Source organism: Nerophis ophidion, linkage group LG04 (genome assembly GCF_033978795.1).
Source record: "Nerophis ophidion isolate RoL-2023_Sa linkage group LG04, RoL_Noph_v1.0, whole genome shotgun sequence".
NCBI classification, from domain to species: Eukaryota; Metazoa; Chordata; class Actinopteri; order Syngnathiformes; family Syngnathidae; genus Nerophis; species Nerophis ophidion.
In genome coordinates, this window is record NC_084614.1 from 41,528,380 (window position 1) to 41,551,342 (window position 22,963).

At 39.8% G+C, this 22,963-nt stretch overlaps 1 protein-coding gene across 2 annotated transcripts in view; it reads left to right on the forward strand.

Moving 5' to 3' along the window:
• mark4a (MAP/microtubule affinity-regulating kinase 4a) overlaps positions 1 to 22,963 on the forward strand; it is an 89,533-nt gene that overhangs the window by 48,358 nt on the left and 18,212 nt on the right. For both annotated transcript variants that reach the window (XM_061898076.1, XM_061898078.1), the window contains exons 4-9: positions 7,079 to 7,127; positions 7,227 to 7,292; positions 12,821 to 12,891; positions 12,986 to 13,042; positions 16,579 to 16,815; positions 20,924 to 21,043. In XM_061898076.1, coding sequence (XP_061754060.1) covers positions 7,079 to 7,127; positions 7,227 to 7,292; positions 12,821 to 12,891; positions 12,986 to 13,042; positions 16,579 to 16,815; positions 20,924 to 21,043 — 600 coding nt within the window. The remainder of the gene's footprint in view (positions 1 to 7,078; positions 7,128 to 7,226; positions 7,293 to 12,820; positions 12,892 to 12,985; positions 13,043 to 16,578; positions 16,816 to 20,923; positions 21,044 to 22,963) is intronic.

The window sequence follows — 22,963 nt, forward strand, 5'->3', positions numbered from 1 at the left end:
GAGTACAGAGCGTCAATTGACCGTAAAGACACTGCCTTTGCGTGCTGGCCCAATAACATAATATCTACAGTTTTTCACACACATAAGTAAATGCAAAGCTTACTTGGTCAACATCCATACAGGTCCCACTGAAGGTGGCAGTATAAACAACTTTAACACTGTTACAAATATGCGCCACACTGTGAACCCACACCAAACAAGATTTGACAAACAGGTTTTGGGAGAACATCCACACCGTAACACAACATAAACACAACGGAACAAACACCCAGAACCCCTTGTAGCACTAACTCTTCAGGGACACTACAAAATACACCCTCCGCTATACATAACCCCGCCCACCTCAACCTCCTCATGGTCTCTCAGGGAGAGCATGTCCCAAATTCCAAGCTGCTGTTTTGAGGCATGTTAATAAAAACAATGCACTTTGTGACTTCAATAATAAATATGGCAGTGCCATGTTGGCATTTTTTTCTATAACTTGAGTTGATTTATTTTGGAAAACCTTGTTACATTGTTTAACGCATCAAGCAGGGCATCACAAGAAAATTAGGCATCAAAATATGTTAATTCCACAACTGTATATATCGCTATCGGTTGATATCGGAATCGTTAATTAAGAGTTGGACAAAATCGGAATATCGGATATTGGCCAAAAAAAGCCATTATCTGACATCTCTAACAAAAATAAATCAATAGTTAGAAAACCTACTGTTTTGCATGTTTTGTGTTTCACTGTAAGCCTGGGCAATATGGCCTAAAATGTACATTTCTGATTTTTTCAGATTTTTTCCCCTACTTTTTTAAAGAAACCATTGAATACAAATTACAGAGATAATTTAACTCAAGTTTTTGGTTTATTTGATCAATGCATCATTATCTTAGCAAAATTCTAATTTGAATATTGTTGTTCTTTTTAGACCAGATAAAAATCACTTTTTATGGAATAATTTTTATAAAACTAAATTAAGAGCTTCCTCTGGGAAGTAATAATTCAGTATTGAATAAAATACTTCTGTTGAAAAAATGTAGCATTGCAAATTGCATGCAAATGAATAAGGAAAACTTTGAGAGGACTATAGTTTGTTTCAGTAAGTGATTAAACATAGTGTTTTTCCATTCACACATCTTGGCGGTGTGCTTTAGTGATCGCTCTACGCCAGGGGTCGGCAACCCACGGCTCCGGAGCCGCATGCGGCTGTTGGATCACTCTGATGTGGCTCAGCTGCATACTTGCCGACCCCCCCATTTTTCCGGGAGGTTTTCGGGATTTCAGTGCCTCTCCCAGAAGTCTCCACAGGATAACATTCTCAGATTTTCACCCGGACAACAATATTGAGGGCGTGCCGTGATGGCAATGCCTTAAACCTCTCGACCGCTTTAATACTATGCTATCTGAGTGCTGGCCGGCCACATCTAGTGTGCGGCTGCTGACTAAACACGCCAGCAGCTGCAAGGCATACTTATACATATGCGGTCCTCTCCAAGGTTTCTCATAGTCATCATTGTCGACGTCCCACTGGGGTGAGTTTTTCCTTGCCCTTATGTGGGCTCTACTAAGGATGTCGTTGTGGTTTGTGCAGCCCTTTGAGACACTTTTGATTTAGGGCTATATAAATAAACATTGATTGATTGATGATTGATTGTTCAACAGCCATACAGGTTACACTGAGAGTTTTGACATAAACAACTTTAACACTCTTACTAATATGCGCCACACTGTGAACCCACACCAAACAAGAATGACAAACACATTTCGGGAGAACATTCGCACTGTAACACAACATAAACACAACAGAACAAATACCCAGAATGCCATGGATCCCTAACTCTTCTGGACTACATTATACACCCCCACTACCACTCCCCCCCTCTCTGTGCGTCGGTTGAGGTGGGCGGGGTTGGGTTGTAGCGGGTGTGTATAATGCAGCCCGGAATAGTTCAGGATACATGGGATTCTGTGTATTTGTTCTGTTGTGTTTATGTTGTTTTACAGTGCAGATGTTCTCCTTTGTCATTTGTTCAACAATTCTTTATTACCGACTAAAAAAAGTGTAAGCAATGGTTGTTTGGGTTTTGATTTCAGATGACAATTTTACGTCACTGTCAGTCAGCCTGTCCGAGGGGCATTCTACTGTAGCAGGCGTCTTTCTTTACATGCTGTTTGTTTTTTTTGTTTTTAAATGGAACAGTAATTCATTAAGAGGAAAGATGGGGGGTATTGACCCTGCGCGAAACCATTGATAACATAGCACCGCTAAAGTTAAAAAAGGCTCCAAAAAAGCGCACCCCGTGGTTTACAGAAGAAACTAGAGCTCAGAAATTATTATGCAGAAAGCTGGAACGCAAATGGCGCACGACTAAACTTGAGGTGCACCATCAAGCATGGAGTGATGGTTTAATAACTTATAAACGCATGCTTACCTCAGCTAAAGCTAAATATTACTCAAATCTCATCCACCGTAATAAAAACGATCCTAAATTTTTGTTTAGTACGGTAGCATCGCTAACCCAACAAGGGACCCCTTCCAGTAGCTCAACCCACTCAGCTGATGACTTTATGCAATTCTTTAGTAAGAAAATTGAAGTCATTAGAAAGGAGATTAAAGACAATGCGTCCCAGCTACAACGGGGTTCTATTAACACAGATACGATGGTATATACGGCGGATACTGCCCTCCAAAATAGTTTCTCTCGTTTTGAGGAAATAACATTAGAGGAATTGTTACAACGTGTAAATGGAATAAAACAGACAACATGCTTACTTGACCCTCTTCCTGGGAAACTGATCAAGGAGCTCTTTGTATTATTAGATCCATCAGTGCTAAATATTATAAACTTATCACTCTCCTCGGGCACTGTTCCCCTAGCATTCAAAAAAGCGGTTATTCATCCTCTTCTTAAAAGACCTAACCTCGATCCTGACCTCATGGTAAACTACCGACCGGTGTCTCACCTTCCCTTTATTTCAAAAATCCTCGAAAAAATTGTTGCGGAACAGTTAAATGAACACTTAGCGTCTAACAATCTATGTGAAACCTTTCAATCCGGTTTCAGAGCAAATCACTCCACGGAGACAGCCCTCGCAAAAATGACTAATGATCTATTGCTAACGATGGATTCTGATGAGTCATCTATGTTGCTGCTCCTCGATCTTAGCGCTGCTTTCGATACCGTCGATCATAATATTTTATTAGAACGTATCAAAACACGAATTGGTATGTCAGACTTAGCCCTGTCTTGGTTTAACTCTTATCTTACTGATAGGATGCAGTGTGTCTCCCATAACAATGTGACCTCGGACTACGTTAAGGTAACGTGTGGAGTTCCTCAGGGTTCGGTCCTTGGCCCTGCACTCTTCAGCATCTACATGCTGCCGCTAGGTGACATCATACGCAAATACGGTGTTAGCTTTCACTGTTATGCTGATGACACCCAACTTTACATGCCCCTAAAGCTGACCAACATGCCGGATTGTAGTCAGCTGGAGGCGTGTCTTAATGAAATTAAACAATGGATGTCCGCTAACTTTTTGCAACTCAACGCCAAAAAAACGGAAATGCTGATTATCAGTCCTGCTAGACACCGAACTCTATTTAATAATACAACTCTAACATTTGACAACCAAACAATTAAACAAGGCGACACGGTAAAGAATCTGGGTATTATCTTCGACCCAACTCTCTCCTTTGAGGCACACATTAAAAGCGTTACTAAAACGGCCTTCTTTCATCTCCGTAATATCGCAAAAATTCGCTCCATTCTGTCCACTAAAGACGCTGAGATCATTATCCATGCGTTTGTTACGTCTCGCCTCGACTACTGTAACGTATTATTTTCGGGTCTCCCCATGTCTAGCATTAAAAGATTACAGTTGGTACAAAATGCGGCTGCTAGACTTTTGACAAGAACAAGAAAGTTTGATCACATTACGCCTGTACTGGCTCACCTGCACTGGCTTCCTGTGCACTTAAGATGTGACTTTAAGGTTTTACTACTTACGTATAAAATACTACACGGTCTAGCTCCATCCTATCTTGCCGATTGTATTGTACCATATGTCCCGGCAAGAAATCTGCGTTCAAAGGACTCCGGCTTATTAGTGATTCCCAAAGCCCAAAAAAAGTCTGCGGGCTATAGAGCGTTTTCCGTTCGGGCTCCAGTACTCTGGAATGCCCTCCCGGTAACAGTTCGAGATGCCACCTCAGTAGAAGCATTTAAGTCTCACCTTAAAACTCATTTGTATACTCTAGCCTTTAAATAGACTCCCTTTTTAGACCAGTTGATCTGCTGTTTCTTTTGTTTTTCTTCTATGTCCCACTCTCCCCTGTGGAGGGGGTCCGGTCCGATCCGGTGGCCATGTACTGCTTGCCTGTGTATCGGCTGGGGACATCTCTGCGCTGCTGATCCGCCTCCGCTTGGGATGGTTTCCTGCTGGCTCCGCTGTGAACGGGACTCTCGCTGCTGTTTTGGATCCGCTTTGGACTGGACTCTCGCGACTGTGTTGGATCCATTGTGGATTGAACTTTCACAGTATCATGTTAGACCCGCTCGACATCCATTGCTTTCCTCCTCTCTAAGGTTCTCATAGTCATTATTGTCACCGACGTCCCACTGGGTCATTATTGTCACCGATGTCCCACTGGGTGTGAGTTTTCCTTGCCCTTATCTGGGCCTACCGAGGATGTCGTGGTGGTTTGTGCAGCCCTTTGAGACACTAGTGATTTAGGGCTATATAAGTAAACATTGATTGATTGATTGATTGATATTTTGTACAGGGGTAAGCAAAAGCTACAGATGGCTAAGTCAAGCTCTATTATCACGAGAAGGATTTCTTATAAATGGCAGGAGCAGGTTACATCGTTCTCCACTTATGTCAGAAGAGACTGTACATGTGTCCCATTTTAATTATAGCCAGGGATTGCATAATGCACATCTTTTCCTGTTCGTCCTCGTACATACAGTGCCACATAGTGTATTGGTTCTCAATAGTGTCCTGGAAATACAGTGCGGGTGATGTTTCAGCACTACATGTCCCAAGATTCACTCTGTGCACAGCTGGTTGAGGCTGAGAAAGATCATGAGCTTAATACCCAGGTTGCTATGGCAACAGTGAAGTTGGCCTTTGCTGGAAGAGAAGACGGCTAGCGATGAAGGAGGAAGAATGGAGGGGCACACGAGAGGGAAAACAAGATAAGGGGAGAACTGTGAAAAGAATGTAAAAGAACGAAACATTATTTTAATCATTTAGTGTATTCTAAGAAAATTAGAAATAGTACTGGAGCAGGAATATCACACACAGTGAAGAATTTTTTTCCCTCCCCGTTTAGCTGTCGATTCATTACATCTGGGACGGCGTGGCGCGGTTGGGAGAGTGGCCGTGCCAGCAACCTGAGGGTTCCTGGTTCGATCCCCACCTTCTACCAACCCCGTCACGTCTGTTGTGTCTTTGAGCAAGACACTTCACCCTTGCTCCTGATGGGTCGTGGTTAGGGCCTTGCATGGCAGCTCCTGCCATCAGTGTGTGAATGTGCATGTGAATGGGTGAATTTGGAAAGAGTGCCGAAGCACTTTGTGTACCTTGAAGGTAGAAAAGCGCTATACAAGTCTAACCCATTTTACCATTTTTTATCTGTGTAATGATGTTCCTTTTTTAAATGAGGAGATTTTCTTGTTTAACCACAATTCATAATCTAACAACTCAGCTGTTTTATTTTTCCTTGTTCTTCCTTTAAATGTTGATATTTTTCTACTGCACTCTAATCAGCTTTACTGGTTGATAACAGGATGTGTACCTCAAGTCAAATTCGGTTATGCAGTGTTTTTTAACCATTGTTTGGCTGGGGTCATTGGGACATGAGTACAACAGGAAGACACTTACATGCAATACATAATTCAGTAGAAGCGGGAAGAACTGTAAGGGGGAATAAAAAAGAGCAAGGAATCATGTCACGTATTTGATTAGGACAAACCAGACTAAATAAGACATTGCACCTTATATGTGAACCCCCGATAGGATTATGTGACAGCTGCAATGAGGTAGAGACAGTGAGACATGCAATCATTCATTGTTGGAAATACATTACAGAAGGGGGAAAACTAGGAGAGGACGTTAGAAGACATTAGCATAAGGAGTTACTCTCAAAGTGGTACTAAGCAGCTAAAAAAGCATTTTAGTGAAGTTTCTAAAAGAGACGGCTTATGGAATATAATTTAGTATTGGGAGGTATATATATGTTTGTGTATATGTATGTGGGGGAGGGAAAAGGGAGGGAAGTCTGGTTCACACTCCAAAGGTGCCAGCATACTTGCCGACCTTGAGACTTCCGAATTCGAGAGATGGGGGTTGAGGCGGGGGTGGTAGGCGGGGTTTGGTGATAGCTGGGGTGTATCAGAAGAGTTAGTGCTGCAAGGGGTTCTGGGTATTTGTTCTGTTGTGTTTATGTTGTGTTACAGTGCGGATGTTCTCCCGAAATGTGTTTGTCATTCTTGTTTGGTGTTGGTTCACAGTGTGGCGCATATTTGTACCAGTTTTAAAGTTATTTATACGGCCAACTTCAGTGTGATCTGTATGGCAGTTGATCAAGTATTTCTTGCATTCACCTACTTGTGCCTAGAAGTCGCACATTTTATGTGATTGGGCTTACACGCTGTTTATATGGAGGAAAAGCAGACATGACGATAGGTTGTAGAGGACGTTAAAGGCAGTGCCTTTAAGGCACGCCCTCAATATTGTTGTCCGGGTGGAAATCGGGAGAAATTCGGGAGAATGGTTGCCCCGGGAGATTTTCGGGAGGGGCACTGAAATTCAGGAGTCTCCCTGGAAAATCGAGAGGGTTGGCAAGTATGGGTGCCAGTAATGCACCTTTAACGTTGAGTGCCCTGCCATGAAACTAAAAGATGAAGAAGAAGTATGCCCCCTAGAGGGCCGCCAGAAAATATCTGTATGAGCTGCAACGGTACTCAGATGTATTACCCTGTTCCACCACCTGTGGCAGTGTTGACAATTGCAAACAATGGTTGCATTAAGTATTGTGGATCAAATCAGCATTATTAACATTTTGTTTCTTGTTCACAGCTCTTTCGAGAGGTACGTATAATGAAAGGCTTGAATCACCCCAACATAGGTAAGAATCAAACAGTCCATTCATACTACAGACTGTTGGTAATGTGCCCATAATCTATATTTGCCTATTCATTTGAATGTGCTTCTTTTTGGCCTACAGTGCAGCTGTTCGAGGTGATTGAGACGGATAAAACTCTTTACCTTATCATGGAATACGCTAGCGGAGGTGAGCACCTCAACCATCATGTCCACAAATGCTGCTAAATGTTTGGATGATCATTCAAAATAGAGAATTCCAGAAAAATGTCCCATGTGATTGCCACCGTTCTAATCTATCGACCCACACTTTTTGGTGAAATTTTATAATAATTACACTGCATGGTGAGGTGAATTTTAGATACTGTGTGTTTGCGGCGCTCCTCGGGGGTTGGGCTAGGACAGCATGTATTGTAGGCCTTGACTAAAAGTGGTGAAAATGAAAAAAAAAAAGAGACGCTACTTGTTTTACCGCTACGTAATCACCCCGAGCTGCTTGGTGGCTGTTATTATTGTTGTAATGTTGTTATTACACATAATACGCTTTAATGAGCGAACATCACATTACTAATAAACAACATTCTAAACATGACTAATGTTAATTCTGAAAGTAGGTTTGTTGTCTAATTATTCAAGAAATGTAGTAAAGTGTAGGGAAATCTGCTAGCCTGACAGTCGTTTACTAGCTACAGCTGCCATAGGTCGCTCGTATAACAAGCGATTTTAAAATTCCATCCATCCTTTATTTTCTACCGCATCACCCTTCCGGGGTCTGGGTAATTTGTGAACTCCTCTCTTGGGTATATGCACAGGCCTTAGCCATAAATGGTACAGTCTTCTTGTGACATCAAGAGGTGTATCTTTATCCTCCCATGTGTTGTCCAACTACAGTACTATGATTTCATAGACATTTTGTTATATCAACCTGTTCCTAACCAACCCAAAAAATAAACACCTTCGAAGTTTGGATGATGACTGTTAAACGTATGATGAAATGTAACTTAACCGTCTCCGTTCAATGCCGCGCCAGACCCAAATAAACCTCACTATCTTTTGCTGTACGAACAATACCCGCTTTCACGGTCACGTCTTCGTGTGAGCTCATTTTGGAGGTGATACAAGATAAGACAAGGATATAACGATTGCTGTTATAATGATACAACGTGATTGGTACAACTGTGTAAAATTAGAAATATTGTAAAATCCCAAATAATTACCGCACTTGGAGAGGCAGCTAGCATGCTAATTGCTTAGTTGGCTTTGATGCTAACATGAAAACAAGACACATTAATGTATTTTTCCACTACAAACAACACCTGCTTTTATTTGTAAAAAACACTATAAAACCATTAAAAACTAAAACGGAAGAAGATAAACACATTTTAATACTCACATTACTCAAATAATTAAATTGTTTAAGACATTTCAGAGCCTTTAACGTCCATCCATCCATCCATCCATTTTCTACCGCTTATTCCCTTTTGGGGTCGTGGGGGGCGCTGGGGCCTATCTCAGCTACAATCGGGCGGAAGGCGGGGTACCTCCTGGACAAGTCGCCACCTCATCGCAGGGCCAACACATAGACAGACAACATTCACACTCACATTCAAACACTAGGGCCAATTTAGTGATGCCAATCAACCTATCCCCAGGTGCATGTCTTAGGAGGTGGGAGGGGCCTATCCCCAGGTGCATGTCTTTGGAGGTGGGAGGAAGCCGGAGTACCCGGAGGGAACCCACGCATTCACGGGGAGAACATGCAAACTCCACACAGAAAGATCCCGAGCCTGGATTTGAACCCAGGATTGCAGGACCTTCGTATTGTGAGGCAGACGCACTAACCCCTCTGCCACCGTGAAGCCCAGCCTTTAACGTATATTAGCAATTTATAATTTCAAACAGGCAAATTCCCAAACGTATATTAGCAATTTATAATTTCAAACAGGCAAATTCCCAAACAAAATAAAATGGCAAAAGTTGTTTCAAATGATAAGACTGGAGACAAAAAACTATTTATGAATTATACATCTGTTTCTTTACTGCCACAATTTTCTAAAATCATCGAAAAATTATTCAACAACAGATTGGACAAATTAATTTATAGATGTGGAGCACTTGCAGAGAACCAATACGGATACAGATCTAACATTTCAACATTAATGGCTTTAATCTAAATAACAGAGGAAATGAACAATTAAATAGATGATAAACCGTTTGCAGCAGCAGTATTTATGGATCTAGCAAAAGTATTTGTAAAAATTAATATTACTATCCTAATTAATGCCTTAGAACATTATGGAATCAGAGGATTGGTTTTGAACTGGAAAAGAAGTTACTTAACCAACAGGAAACAATTTGTGAAAGTAAGGGAAAATATGTAAACAGCACTGGAGATATCTTGCAGCCTCCTACACCATAGATCAATACCGGGACAAAGATTGTTCAATCTTTATACAAACGACATTTGTATAAAGTTAGTAGTATTTGCCGACGACATGACAAATTTTTGTTCAGAGGAAAGCCCATAGAAGCTAATACAAATAACAGAAGAAATTAACAAATTAAAAAGATGGTTTGACAAAAACAGACTATTTTTGAATCACAGTTATTTTTAGTAATGCTATTTGGTAACAGCAGAAGAGAAAGTCAAACACACATATAAATAGACAGAGCAGACATTGAAAGAGTAAATTACCGTATTTTTCGGACTATAAGTCGCAGTTTTTTTCATAGTTTGGCCAGGGTTGCGACTTATACTCAGGAGCGATTTATGTGTGAAAATATCAACACATTACCGTAAAATATCAAATAATATTGTTTAGCTCATTCACGTAAGGGACTAGACGTATACGATTTCATAGGATTTATCAATTAGGAGTGACAGATTGTTTGGTAAACGTATAGCATGTTCTATATGTTATAGTTATTTGAATGACTCTTACCATAATATGTTACGGTAACATATGCGTCATATAACGTACACTTATTCAGCCTGTTGTTCACTATTTTTTATTTATTTTAAATTGCATTTAAAATGTCTATTCTTGGTGTTGGGTTTTATCAAATAAATTTCCCCCAAAAATGCTACTTATACTCCAGTTCGACTTAATTATGTTTTTTTCCTTCTTTATTATGCATTTTCGGCAGGTGCGACTTATACTCCGGAGGGACTTATACTCCAAAAAATACGGTAAATCAAATTTGTAAGTGTAATAATAGATTTGAATATGAACTGGAAATATGATATAAAAAATATAAGGTGACAAGTAAAATTTCCAAAATGAACAAAGCAAAATATGTTCAAGAACAAAAATCACTCCATATTATCTACTGCTCGCTAGTGTTACCATATTTGAGTTATTGTGTAGAAATATGGGGAAATAACTACAAAAGTACACTACATTTACTAACCATGTGACAAAAAGATCAGTTAGAATACTACTCAATATTGGCAATCAAAAAAAAATCCAAACCCTTTATTTATTAAATCAAAAATATTGAAATTTAACAATACAGTGAATTTGCAAACAGCTAAAATGATGTACAAAGCAAACTATAACCTTCTACCCAAGAATGTACAGCAGTTCTTAACAACAGAGGAGAAATATAACCTCAGAGAAAAATGTAATTTAAAAAATGTGTATGCACATGCAACACTTAAGACCTTTAGCATATCAGTTTGTGGAATAAAATTTTGGAATGGATTAGGCAAAGAAGTCAAACACTGTGCTAATTTGATGCAGTTTAGAGGTTGATTAAACACAAAATGTTATAATGTATAATGAAAAAGAATAAGATATAATTCATCTCTTTATGTGAATCGTACCTGACTTAAGAGAACTGTTGTATTTCAAAAAATAGATAGTCTTCAGGACCCCCCCACGACCCCGAAAGGGACAAGCAGTAGAAAATGGATGGATGGATGGATAACTGTGCTACAAGTTGAAAACAGAAAGTGAACATGTATGTTTAAGAAACTGCAATGAAGTGGAAAAGAGGTAGGGTTAAGTATGCTCTGCTTCTTCTTACTCCTTTTCGAGCATGTTGGAAAGAGAAATAGAAAACTTGTGATGTATCATGTTCAAACTGCATTCATGTTCGAAAAAAACTTAAACCAAACCAAACCAAGTGACAGGAATGTGGTTTTAAGAAGCTAGAATAATATTAAATGTTTTTTTTCTACCAAGTCTGTTGCGTACTTATTTATTTATATATATTTGTAAACTTGGTTAAAATATTTCAACTTGTGTGTAAGTTATTTTTGAGCACCCATCCATCCATCCATCCATCCATCCATCCATCATCTTCCGCTTATCCGAGGTCGGGTCGCGGGGGCAGCAGCCTAAGCAGGGAAGCCCAGACTTCCCTCTCCCCAACCACTTCGTCTAGCTCTTTTCGGGGGATCCCGAGGCGTTCCCAGGCCAGCCAGGAGACATAGTCTTCCCAACGTGTCCTGGGTCTTCCCCGTGGCCTCCTACCGGTTGGACGTGCCCTAAACACCTCCCTAGGGAGGCGTTCAGGTGGCATCCTAACCAGATGCCCGAACCACCTCATCTGGCTCCTCTCTATGTGGAGGAGCAGCGGCTTTACTTGGAGTTCCTCCCGGATGACAGAGCTTCTCACCCTATCTCTAAAGGGAGAGCCCTGCCACCCGGCGGAGGAAACTCATTTCGGCCCGTGATTTTGTCCTTTCAGTCATGACCCAAAGCTCATGACCATAGGTGAGGATGGGAACGTAGATCGACCGGTAAATTGAGAGCTTTGCCTTCCGGCTCAGCTCCTTCTTCACCACAACGGATCGATACAACGTCCGCATTACTGAAGACGCCGCACCGATCCGCCTGTCGGTCTCACGATCCACTCTTCCCCCACTCGTGAACAAGACTCCTAGGTACTTGAACTCCTCCACTTGGGGCAGGGTCTCCTCCCCAACCCGGAGATGGCACTCCACCCTTTACCGGGCGAGAACCAAGGACTCGGACTTGGAGGTGCTGATTATCATTCTCATTCTCATTCTCATTGAGCACATTCCATAATAATAGTAATAATAGCATATAATCAGCAATGCCAGCAACGCGTTTCTCTAATATTACCATGTGTTTCAGTAACAACTAACAAGTAATCTAACACTTTACTGATTCCAAACCAGTAATCAGATTAACATTACTCATCCAAAGTCACTGTGCGTTCCTTTTTTTTTATAATTTTCTTCAGCAAAAATATGTAATGGCTCTCTTTATGCATCTCAGAGACTGCACGCGTGCCACAAGTGCCGTTTGCAGCACTAAAACAACTCACGTAAAACGGTGATCAGACCCAGGGGCCTCCAGGCCAAATGGAAACTACCCGCGGCCACAAGATTTCTAGGGTCCCTTAACGTCTCATAAAACGATAATTAGAATGTTCTTCTATTTAAAACAATAATTTCTATATTTTGTCTTAGTGCTGTTAACAATACACTATACTGCTTAATTGCCCCTGTATATTGTTACATCCCGAATACATGCTTAGGGTCCCTAATCGGTTTTTAATAACTGTATTCGTAATCAGCCCCATTGCCGCTTCGGAAATGTTTGTTGTATTCTGGTTTGCGTGAAAATGCAGTAATTCCAGTCATAATTCTCTGTCAACAAACATTTATCATATTTCTTTTCTTCGAAAAATGGCTCCCTCAAATGAATGGCCTTTTTAAAACTGTCCTGTTTTTCACAATCGCAGGTGAAGTGTTTGACTACCTCGTTTCGCATGGAAGAATGAAGGAGGTTGAAGCCAGAGCCAAATTTCGACAGGTATTAAAACGAAATCTTAATATTTTTTGTCATTTTTTTTTTTTTTTTTTTACATAGAATTATTTAGCCTTGTTCTGTCTCTTTGTGTTCACAGATAGTTTCCGCTGTCCACTATTGCCACACAAAGAATATTGTCCACAGAGATTTGAAGGTAAGAAAGATAAGAAGAAGTTTTGGGCTTCTTTCAGAAAGAGAAGATTAAGGCTAGTTCAAATTATAATCTCAGACTACTCTTAATCTCTGTGTGTGTGTGTGTGTGTGTGTGTGTGTGTGTGTGTGTGTGTGTGTGTGTGTGTGTGTGTGTGTGTGTGTGTGTGTGTGTGTGTGTGTGTGTGTGTGTGTGTGTGTGTGTGTGTGTGTGGAAAGAACCGCATGGCTTCTTAATCATACAGTATGGAGAACTCAAAAACAGGCAAATCCTCGCATGTGTTTTTAAAAGATTAGTTAGGATGTAGCACATGCATTAGTCATGTGTGAATGTACAGTGGAACCTATCCAAATAGAACCCGTTTATGAAGACCAACTCATCAAATACAGGGATAATTGATGAGTTCCAGGCTTGTACCTTAAAGGTTTGTTATTAGAAAAAAGTGTCGCCTGTCGATATGAATTTAAATCAATTTAATGTTTGCTCAACCCCTCAGAGACAGGACCATTTTAAAGTACCGTATTTTTCGGAGTATAAGTCGCTCCGGAGTATAAACCGCACCTGCCGAAAATGCATAATAAAGAAGGAAATAAACATATATAAGTCACACTGGAGTATAAGTCGCATTTTTGGGGGAAATTTATTTGATAAAACCCAACACCAAGAATAGACATTTGAAAGGCAGTTTAAAATAAATAAAGAATAGTGAACAACAGGCTGAATAAGTGTACGTTATATGATGCATAAATAACCAACTTAGAAAGTGCCTGGTATGTTAACGTAACATATTATGGTAAGAGTCATTCAAATAACTATAATATATAGAACATACTATATGTTTACCAAACAATCTTTCACTCCTAATCTATAAATCCGATTAAATCTTTTACGTCTAGTCTATTACGTGAATGAGCTAAATAATATTATTTGATTGATTATGGTAACGTGTTAATAATTTCACACATAATTCGCTCCTGAGTATAAGTCGCACCCCCGGCCAAACTTTGAAAAAAAAATGTGACTTATAGTCCGAAAAATACGGTACCAATATAATGGAAAAAAAGTGACCTATACATTGAAGTGGAATCCCCCTCAACCCCGGGGCCCCCCCTTAGGATAAGGCAGCCCTGCCTGTAACGTAAATCTTTGCTCACAACCTAAAGCATAACAATTAGCTGAGAGACAGCTGAACTATATTGTTTAAAAAGCCAGCATTAAACATCTCTAGAAGGGCTGCAACTATTGAATATTATAGTAATCGGATATTCTAGTAAAAATTATTTTGATTAAGCAAGTTACCGATAAAACATATTTTTGTTTGGTTAAAGAGCAATTATATATACACAAGAAAAATAGGACATTTTGTAATGGATGACCTCGTTAAAACAAAATATGTTGTAAGTACAGCACGGTGGCAGAGGAATTAGTGCGTCTGCCTCTCAATACGAAGGTCCTTAGTAGTCAGGGTTCAATCCCAGGCTCGGGATCTTTCTGTGTGGAGTTTGCATGTTCTCCCCGTGAATGCGTGGGTTCCCTCCGGGTACTCCGGCTTCCTCCCACTTTCAAAGACATGCACCTGGGGATAGGTTGATTGGCAACACTAAATTGGCCCTAGTGTGTGAATGTGAGTGGGAATGTTGTCTGTGTATCTGTGTTGGCCCTGTGATGAGGTGTCGACTTGTCCAAGGTGTACGCCGCCTTCCGCCCGAATGCAGCTGAGATAGGCACCAGCGCCCCTCGCGACCCCAAAAGGGAATAAGCGGTAGAAAATGGATGGATGTTGTAGGTACACAAATAAGTCAGAGCTCATCTATGTGCAGATCTATATATTTTTGTGTGTTCCTCCACTTGAAAAACAGTATCCAATGTACAAATCGTAACACATTTTAACATAAATCACATTCTGTTGGATCATCATTACACCAGAGCAGACCTGGGTGATTATTTTGGGGGCCGCATTGAGAGAAAAAAAAAAAAGTGTTCTGGGGCAGGTGTGTAAAAAATTATGTATTAGGGCTGTCAAACAATTCAAATATTTAATCGCGATTAATCGCATTTTGTTCATAGTTAATTAATAGTTAATAGTAAATTAATTCCAATTAATCACAGATAGGTATATTTTTTCACCATTAATAAGTGTACCCTAGACAGATAATTTTTGGGGGGTGGTGTGGTGAGGGGGGTCTGCTATACCAGCTGTAATCTGTGATATTTCCATCCATCCATTTTCTACTGCTTATTCCCTTTAGGGGTTGCGGGGGGCGCTGGCGCCTATCTTAGCTACAACCGGCGGAAGGCGGGGTACACCCCGGACAAGTCGCCACCTCATCGCAGTCTGTGATATTTGTACCTGAATAAATGCTTCTGATATTGTGTACATTACAAGTTGTACAAGTTAATGGCCTTCATATTGCTGCATGAAAATGTTTTAACCTTTTCTAGTAATTAATAAAATGTAATATTTAGCTTGCCAATCATTCTGTAATTGAGGACTCCACCAAAACATCTTCTAAAAGAATTTACACAATGTATCAGTCAGCCAGAAAAATCCCTCGCACCCTACCTGTCCTCTTATTCATCAACTGATGTAGTAGTATTTATATAGGTGCAAATATCACAGAATAACATTACAAAACATCTCTGACAAAGCCTGATCGTGATGTACGACATCTTTACATTTACATGCTGTGACCTGCAAATTATAAGGTATAGCGAAATTATTATTGTAGAAGCTAACACAGAGGAACTCTTGCATTGTGATACAAGGCCTTGCTAACAGGGCTTCAGCCTATTACTAAGAGCCAAGAGGTATGCTCGCTACTGGAATTGCTGCTGCTGCTAAATCAACTTTGAGTTTGGAAAAGTTTGAAACTAATGAATTGCACACGCTACTCGCTACAAATCAGGGGCAACTTAATCAATGGGCACACTGACTCTCAACTCGCTGACAATGCTAGGAAGATGTTTGCATTTTCCCCAACTCTCATCTGAGGAGTGGGGATTATGCTAAATTTACCAGCTAAACGGGAAGCATATATCCAGTACCGAAAGATACAACCATCCTATCAGTCCACATCCCAGTGAGAGTGGAACTTGTGACTGTTTTGTTGGAATTTTGTTCTCTAGTGCTACATGATGGTTCAGTGTTTCACAAAACCAGTCGTATGTTAACAAATTCTTAATCATTGTCCATTCTTCTTATGTGTTGTCAGAATCATAAGTAAATGTGCCAGGAATAAGTCATTTCTGCAATGTCAACAACCCCTTATGTCGAGGTGATTCCGGCTATTCAAGGAATGTCGACTTAAACGGGTTCCACTGTATCTGTTTTAGCTAACTCCTCCTCCTTTCCATATGGCTCAACGTGCTTGCTTTTTTTCCTCTATTACAATTCCCGTTCTGTCTTCTCTCTTAATCTGATTCCACTTTCCCCTCCCTCATCCTATTATATTCTCTTTGTTTTTCCCTGAACATTGACATTCTCGAGCCTTTCTCCTCTCCCACTCCTAACTCCTCTTCCTCTGCATCAATTTACACAGGCGGAGAACCTCCTGCTGGATGCCGACGCCAATATCAAGATTGCCGATTTCGGTTTCAGCAATGAGTTCACTCTGGGCAACAAGCTGGACACGTTCTGTGGCTCACCGCCCTACGCTGCCCCCGAGCTTTTTCAGGGGAAGAAGTATGACGGACCGGAGGTGGATGTGTGGAGCCTCGGAGTTATCCTGTACACGCTGGTCAGCGGCTCCCTCCCTTTTGATGGCCAAAACCTAAAGGCAAGTGGATGGGGAGGGGCGACTGTGGGTCGATCTGTATAGACAAGGTGTAAAATTATGGGTGTAAAGCAAAAGCGGTAACTACAGTAAGGATTTTATAAGTTTACCCCCTTTTAGTTTTTAGTTTAGTCTTTATTCGAAAGGACAATGCACAGAAACATTAAGCTCAAAGACTTATGTTCTGTACCAGATTGTAGCTAAATATCAAATTTCCATCTGCAATCCCTGGCTACCTAAATTAAAGGGGGTCAAAAATCATGCAATATAATTATAACAATAAAATCATACTACAGCATGTAATCACACTAAGAAAAATCATAAAATGCCCTTTTATTGACACATACTTATTATACAATGCAACCACACCTCACATCATAACACAGACAGTACATGCTCTTGTTCACATCTGTCATCATTTGTAAAACAACCATTATTTTAACAGACACACCTCACAGTTTACAACTAAATGCTCTCATGGATAAATATAATACACAAGATAAGAGTAATGCATTATTTTTGTGGTAGGTTTTTGTGCTACACAGAGTTAGGGATAGACTGGTTGGGGTACTCATAAAATGGGTCTGGAACCTTTTAGGGGCACTTTCTTCCCAAAAGTATATTACAAAGGAATTAAGGCCTATCTCTTTTTGCTGAAAAAATGCCATGCACTCAGGAAAGGACTTACTCTAAGAAGTCACGGTACCCTAAAAGGTCCCTAATGTACACAAAGAGTCTGACACCCGAGCCAGGGCACCTTTGGGTGCATTCACGCAACCCCATTTGTCATTAGGGCCACTTCAGACCTCGTAGATAATTCGAAAATCTAATTGATTAGGGTTAGGGTTGAGGGGAAAGTAGAAAAATACGACCTTCTAACCAAACTGTGAGAGAGAAATATGAATTAAAAAACACAAATAATGTGTCCATGTAAACAATGGATTTGTAATTTCGATCAACCAAGGTTTAGATCAGAGTGGAGAAATGTTGCACATATAAACACAGCTGTATTGACTATGACTTGAAACGATTCGAAAATATTGAGACCTCACTCAACTTTACTTGACTTTAAACTTGGGATTAAAGACCTGAGACTTGCATAAGACTTGCAAAAACACTGATATACTCACACATGCGCGTTTCTGCTACTGGTATGATGAGAGATAAACGCACATTTTAAGTTGGAAAAACAGCCAATTGAAGTGAGAGTGGAATGATTAGACAGCAATGAACCAATAAGGATGTCAGTTAGTTTACCAGAAAAGCCCTCATTTCTTTAAAACAGCTATACACATCAAGGTGATTTCCTCAGGCTGCAATTCAGGCCCCATACTGCCTGAGAGTTCCTTACGGTGCGTTGTCACCAGTTTTGGTTGCACTAGCAACCAGACACAATGTCTATCCACTCCTCTGCTAGATGCACAGTAAAAACTTCCTAATAAAAAGTTTGCTGTTAGTCTTAGGTTTTCAGCAACAAATCTTTAAATAATCCCTAAAACTCTTGGCTTCAAGCCCTCATCTTCCCAGGCAATAATTCACATAGCGCTATAGGGGGGAAAAAATGTGGAAAAACTCTCCTTTTCTCAGCCCTTTTACTTTGTTGCTCAGTATTTTATTTTGATGTTCCTGAATGGTTGCGTGTGTTTTTGTGCATATATATATATATATATATATATATATATATATATATATATATATATATATACATGTATATATACATTTTTATGTATGTATAATATATATTTAATATAATATATATGTGTATATTTATATATACACAGTGTATATGTATATATATATATATATATATATATACATACATATATATGTATATATAAATGCACGCACACAAATGCGCAACCATACATATATATAATATATATATATATATATATATACATATATACATGTATATATACATATATATGTATATATAATATATATTTAATATAATATATATGTGTATATATATACACAGTGTATATGTATATATATATATATATATATATATATATATACATATATATGTATATATAAACGCACGCACACAAATGCGCAACCATACATATATATAATATGTATATGTATATATACATATTTATTTTATTTATTTTTAATATTTTTTATTAATTTGTTAATTTATTTACATTTTATTGTCATTATTTTATTTTGTTTTTCTAAACTCTAAATCTAATAATACGCTCACACTATTGAATAAAGACTAAACCAAAGATCATCGTCTCCAGGACAGATACATGGGCTTTTTTTGTGATTCTTGAATTTGCGGTAGCTAAATTAGAAAGGTGTGGAAAAAGTTGAAAATTTTTTTGGGGGGGGCATAATTTTTTCATTAACATTGATTGAAATTGTGATTTTATGAATTTTTTTAATCAATGTTTTAGGTGTTCTTTGTAAGCTTAACCTAAAAAAAGCATACCATTTCAACAAAAAATTAAAAACAAATACTGTATGGATGTTTTACTCGTTTACTGCAAAGATATAAAAGTAGACACTAGATGGCAGTAAAAACATATACTCAGAGCTCGTTGTCAATGTACTGTACTGTTTTAATTTATAAATAATAATAGTAGTAATTCATTATAATTACAGAAACCCAACCCAAGGCTTCTTAGTACAAATATTTTTAAGACATGATTAAGTTTATTTTATATTTGAAAAGTGTTTGTCCATCATTAACATTAATTTATGTACCAACACATTCACCCTCGCATGTAAAGAGTGTTTGAAAACAATATATTGCATTGAAAAATATATATTGCGCTAATTTTTGTTGGTAATTGAGAAACGATGACAGACTTTCATTGTACTTCAACATCTCAAACATGTAAATGCGGCCTCTCTGCTAGGTCATCCTTACAAATGAGAATATGTTCTTAATTGCCTTCACTTGTTAAATAAAGTCCAAATAAATACAGTATATGATTGTATGTAAACTAGGTATTCACGACGCCGGTGTATTGCCAAATGTTTACATACTACATGGCTTAGCGCTTTACACAGGAATAAGAACCAGATCTGAGCTGTGCGAGAGGTCAACAGTTATGCCCTTTGAGCAGTAAAGAGTTGATATATTGTTACATGTTGTTGTTCATGCTTCATCTACACAAGAAACACTTACGTTTTGGTTAGACAGTTAACCTGTGCATTTGAGCACCACTCAGAAACAAATTTGATCGGCGAAAATTCACTTGATTTACCAAAATATGTGGGCATAGTTGCGAGGCTGTGCATAATTTGCAGGTATTAGTTGAATTTGCATGAATTGGCAGAATTATAACATTGTGATTTCCTGGGGGGACTGAAAGATGACTCAAATAAGTAACAGCACTGAAAGTAACAGGAATGAGTGTTTAGCATAGAATTAGCAAAAACATGAAATATAGCCACATGACATTTATGCTTATAGCATGTTGATATTGAGCACTTTTAAGTGATCAAGAAAATTATATTATAAATAAAACAAAATATATCATATATTAGTTTAGGAAATCTGACTGTGATGATAATTCAGCCCCACACACTTGTCATAGTTGAAATATCATCAAATATACAGAAAACTAAATGAGAAACTAAATCATTGAAAGGCCAAAAGTAACTCGCCTTTCTATGATCCCGTGGACTATGTGACTTGTGGAATATTGCACATTTTTCTGAGGGGGTAATGTGTTTGGGTAACAGGACTGAGTGACAACCCAAGAACATGACTGAAGAGGAATTTTAACTAATGTTTGTGTTTTTGTTATTAAAAACTGTAGGTAACAAATATGGAAAAATATATAACATTTCTAAAAAATTTAGATATTATATTTCTTGGTAAAATCAAATATTAGAAAACAGAGATAGCCAAAAGATGCAATTTGTCCATTGTTCAAGGTAGTTCATATTAATTGTTTATATGTTTTTTTAAATAAATGTGCATTTAGATCAACATTACGGAGATTTTGCTTAATATTTTGTTGTTATTTACAGTAAAATTTATCGTGCATTTATAAATGTTATTACCTGGTAAAAAAAAAATCAATGTAAAGGTCCATTTGTATATGTCCCACTGAAGCTTGAAAATGTTCAGCATTTGTAACTTGGCCAACAGGAGCTGAGGGAGCGTGTGCTGAGGGGAAAGTACCGTGTGCCCTTTTACATGTCCACAGACTGTGAAGGCATCCTTCGCCGATTCCTGGTGCTCAATCCCTCCAAACGCTGCACCCTAGAGGTGAGGAAGACCACAAATAGACAGTATGATTCAAACCAAGCTGACATTATTCTACTTAGTATTCTTGCCGAGTGTATACTGTTTATCAAAGTGTACATTTTTAAATGTCTTTTTTCATTGTCTATCCATCCGTCTTCTGACGCTTATCTGAGGTTGTGTCGCGGGGGCAGCAGCATAAGCAGAGGAGGCCAGACTTCCTTCTTCCCAGCCCCTTTGTTGAGGTCATCCCTGGGGATCCCAAGGCGTTCACAGGCCAGCTGGGAGACATAGTCTGCCCAGCGTCTCCTGAGTCTTCCCCGTAGCCTCGTACCAGCCTGACGTGCCCTAAACACCTCCACAAAGAGGCGTCAGCGGGGCATCCTGACCAGATGCCCGAACCAACTAATCTGGCCCCTCTCGATGTGGAAGAGCAGTGGCTTTACTCTTGATTCCTGCAGCCACCTGATTGATTGATTGATTGAAACTCTCATTAGAAGATTGCACAGTTCAGTACATATTCCGTACAATTGACCACTAAATGGTTACACCCGAATAAGTTTTTAAACTTGTTTGAGTCGGGGTCTAACCGAATCACCGCAACACCCTCACTGCGCCTAAAAATTCTGTCCAAAAGTTATAAGCGGAATCAGTGGAAAAAGGGCAGCCTTGGCAAAGTCCATCCGTCCCTGGAAAGGGGTCAGACTTACTGCCGACAAAGCGGACCAAGCTCTGACACTGATCATATTTTTAGCGGACTGCCACAATCAGGTGGTTAGGAACCCCATACTCTCTGAGCACTCCCCACAGGAATTCCCGGGGGACACAGTCTAATGCCTTCTCCAAGTCTACAATGCACATGTAGACCGGTTTGGAAAACTCCCATGCAACTTCGAGGACCCTGCCGAGAGTAAAGAGGTGGTCTACAGTTCCACGGCCAAGAAGAAAACAACACTGTTGCTCCTGAATCCATGGTTTGACTAGCCGGCAAAGCCTCTTCTTTAGTACACCTGAATAAACCTTAACGGTAGGGCTAAGGATTGTGATCCCATGATAGTTGAAGCACATGCACAGGTTCCCCTTCATAAAGAGAGGAACCACCACCCCGGTCTGCAAAACCAGAGGCACTTCCCCCAATGTTTCATTAACCAAAACAGCCCAACAACATCCAAAGGAACTCCGGGTCGATCTCATGCACCCCTCGGGGCAAAACCACAGAGGAGCTCTTAAAATACCTTGGCAACTTCTGCCTCAGAAATGGTAGAGCCCACAACAGATTCTCCAGGCACTGCTTCTTCATAGGAAGACGTGTAGGTGGGATTGAGGAGGTCCTCAAAGTATTTCCCCCACCGATCCCCAACATCCCTAATTGAGGTCAGCAGCACATTATACCCACCATACATGGTGTTGACAGTGTTGTTGACGTGGATGGTGGTCCAGAATCGTTTCGAAGCCGTCCGGAAGTTGGTTTCCATGGCTTTACCAAACTCCTCTCATGTTCAGGTTTTTGCCTCTACGGCCGCCAAAGCCACACGCCGCTTCGTCTCTCAATACCTTTCCACTGCCTTCGGAGTACCATGAGCTAAAATAACCCTATAGGACTCCTTCTTCAGCTTGATGGCATTGAACACTAGCAGGTTCTGGGATTACCGCCACAACAGGCACCAACCACCTTGTGACCACAGCTCCGATCGGCTGGCTTGACAATAGAGGCACGGAACACGGTCCACTCGGACTCAATGTCCTGCGCCTCCCTCGTGACATGTTTGAAGTTCTTATTGAGGTGGGAATTGAAACTCTCTCTGACTGTCCTAGACACTCACAGCAAACCCTCACAATGCGTTTGGGTCTGCCAGATTTGACCGGAATCCACCTCCACCATCAGAGCCAACTCATCACAAAGTGAGTTTGAAAGCTTCAGATCAGACTGCCAAGGGCCCTGCC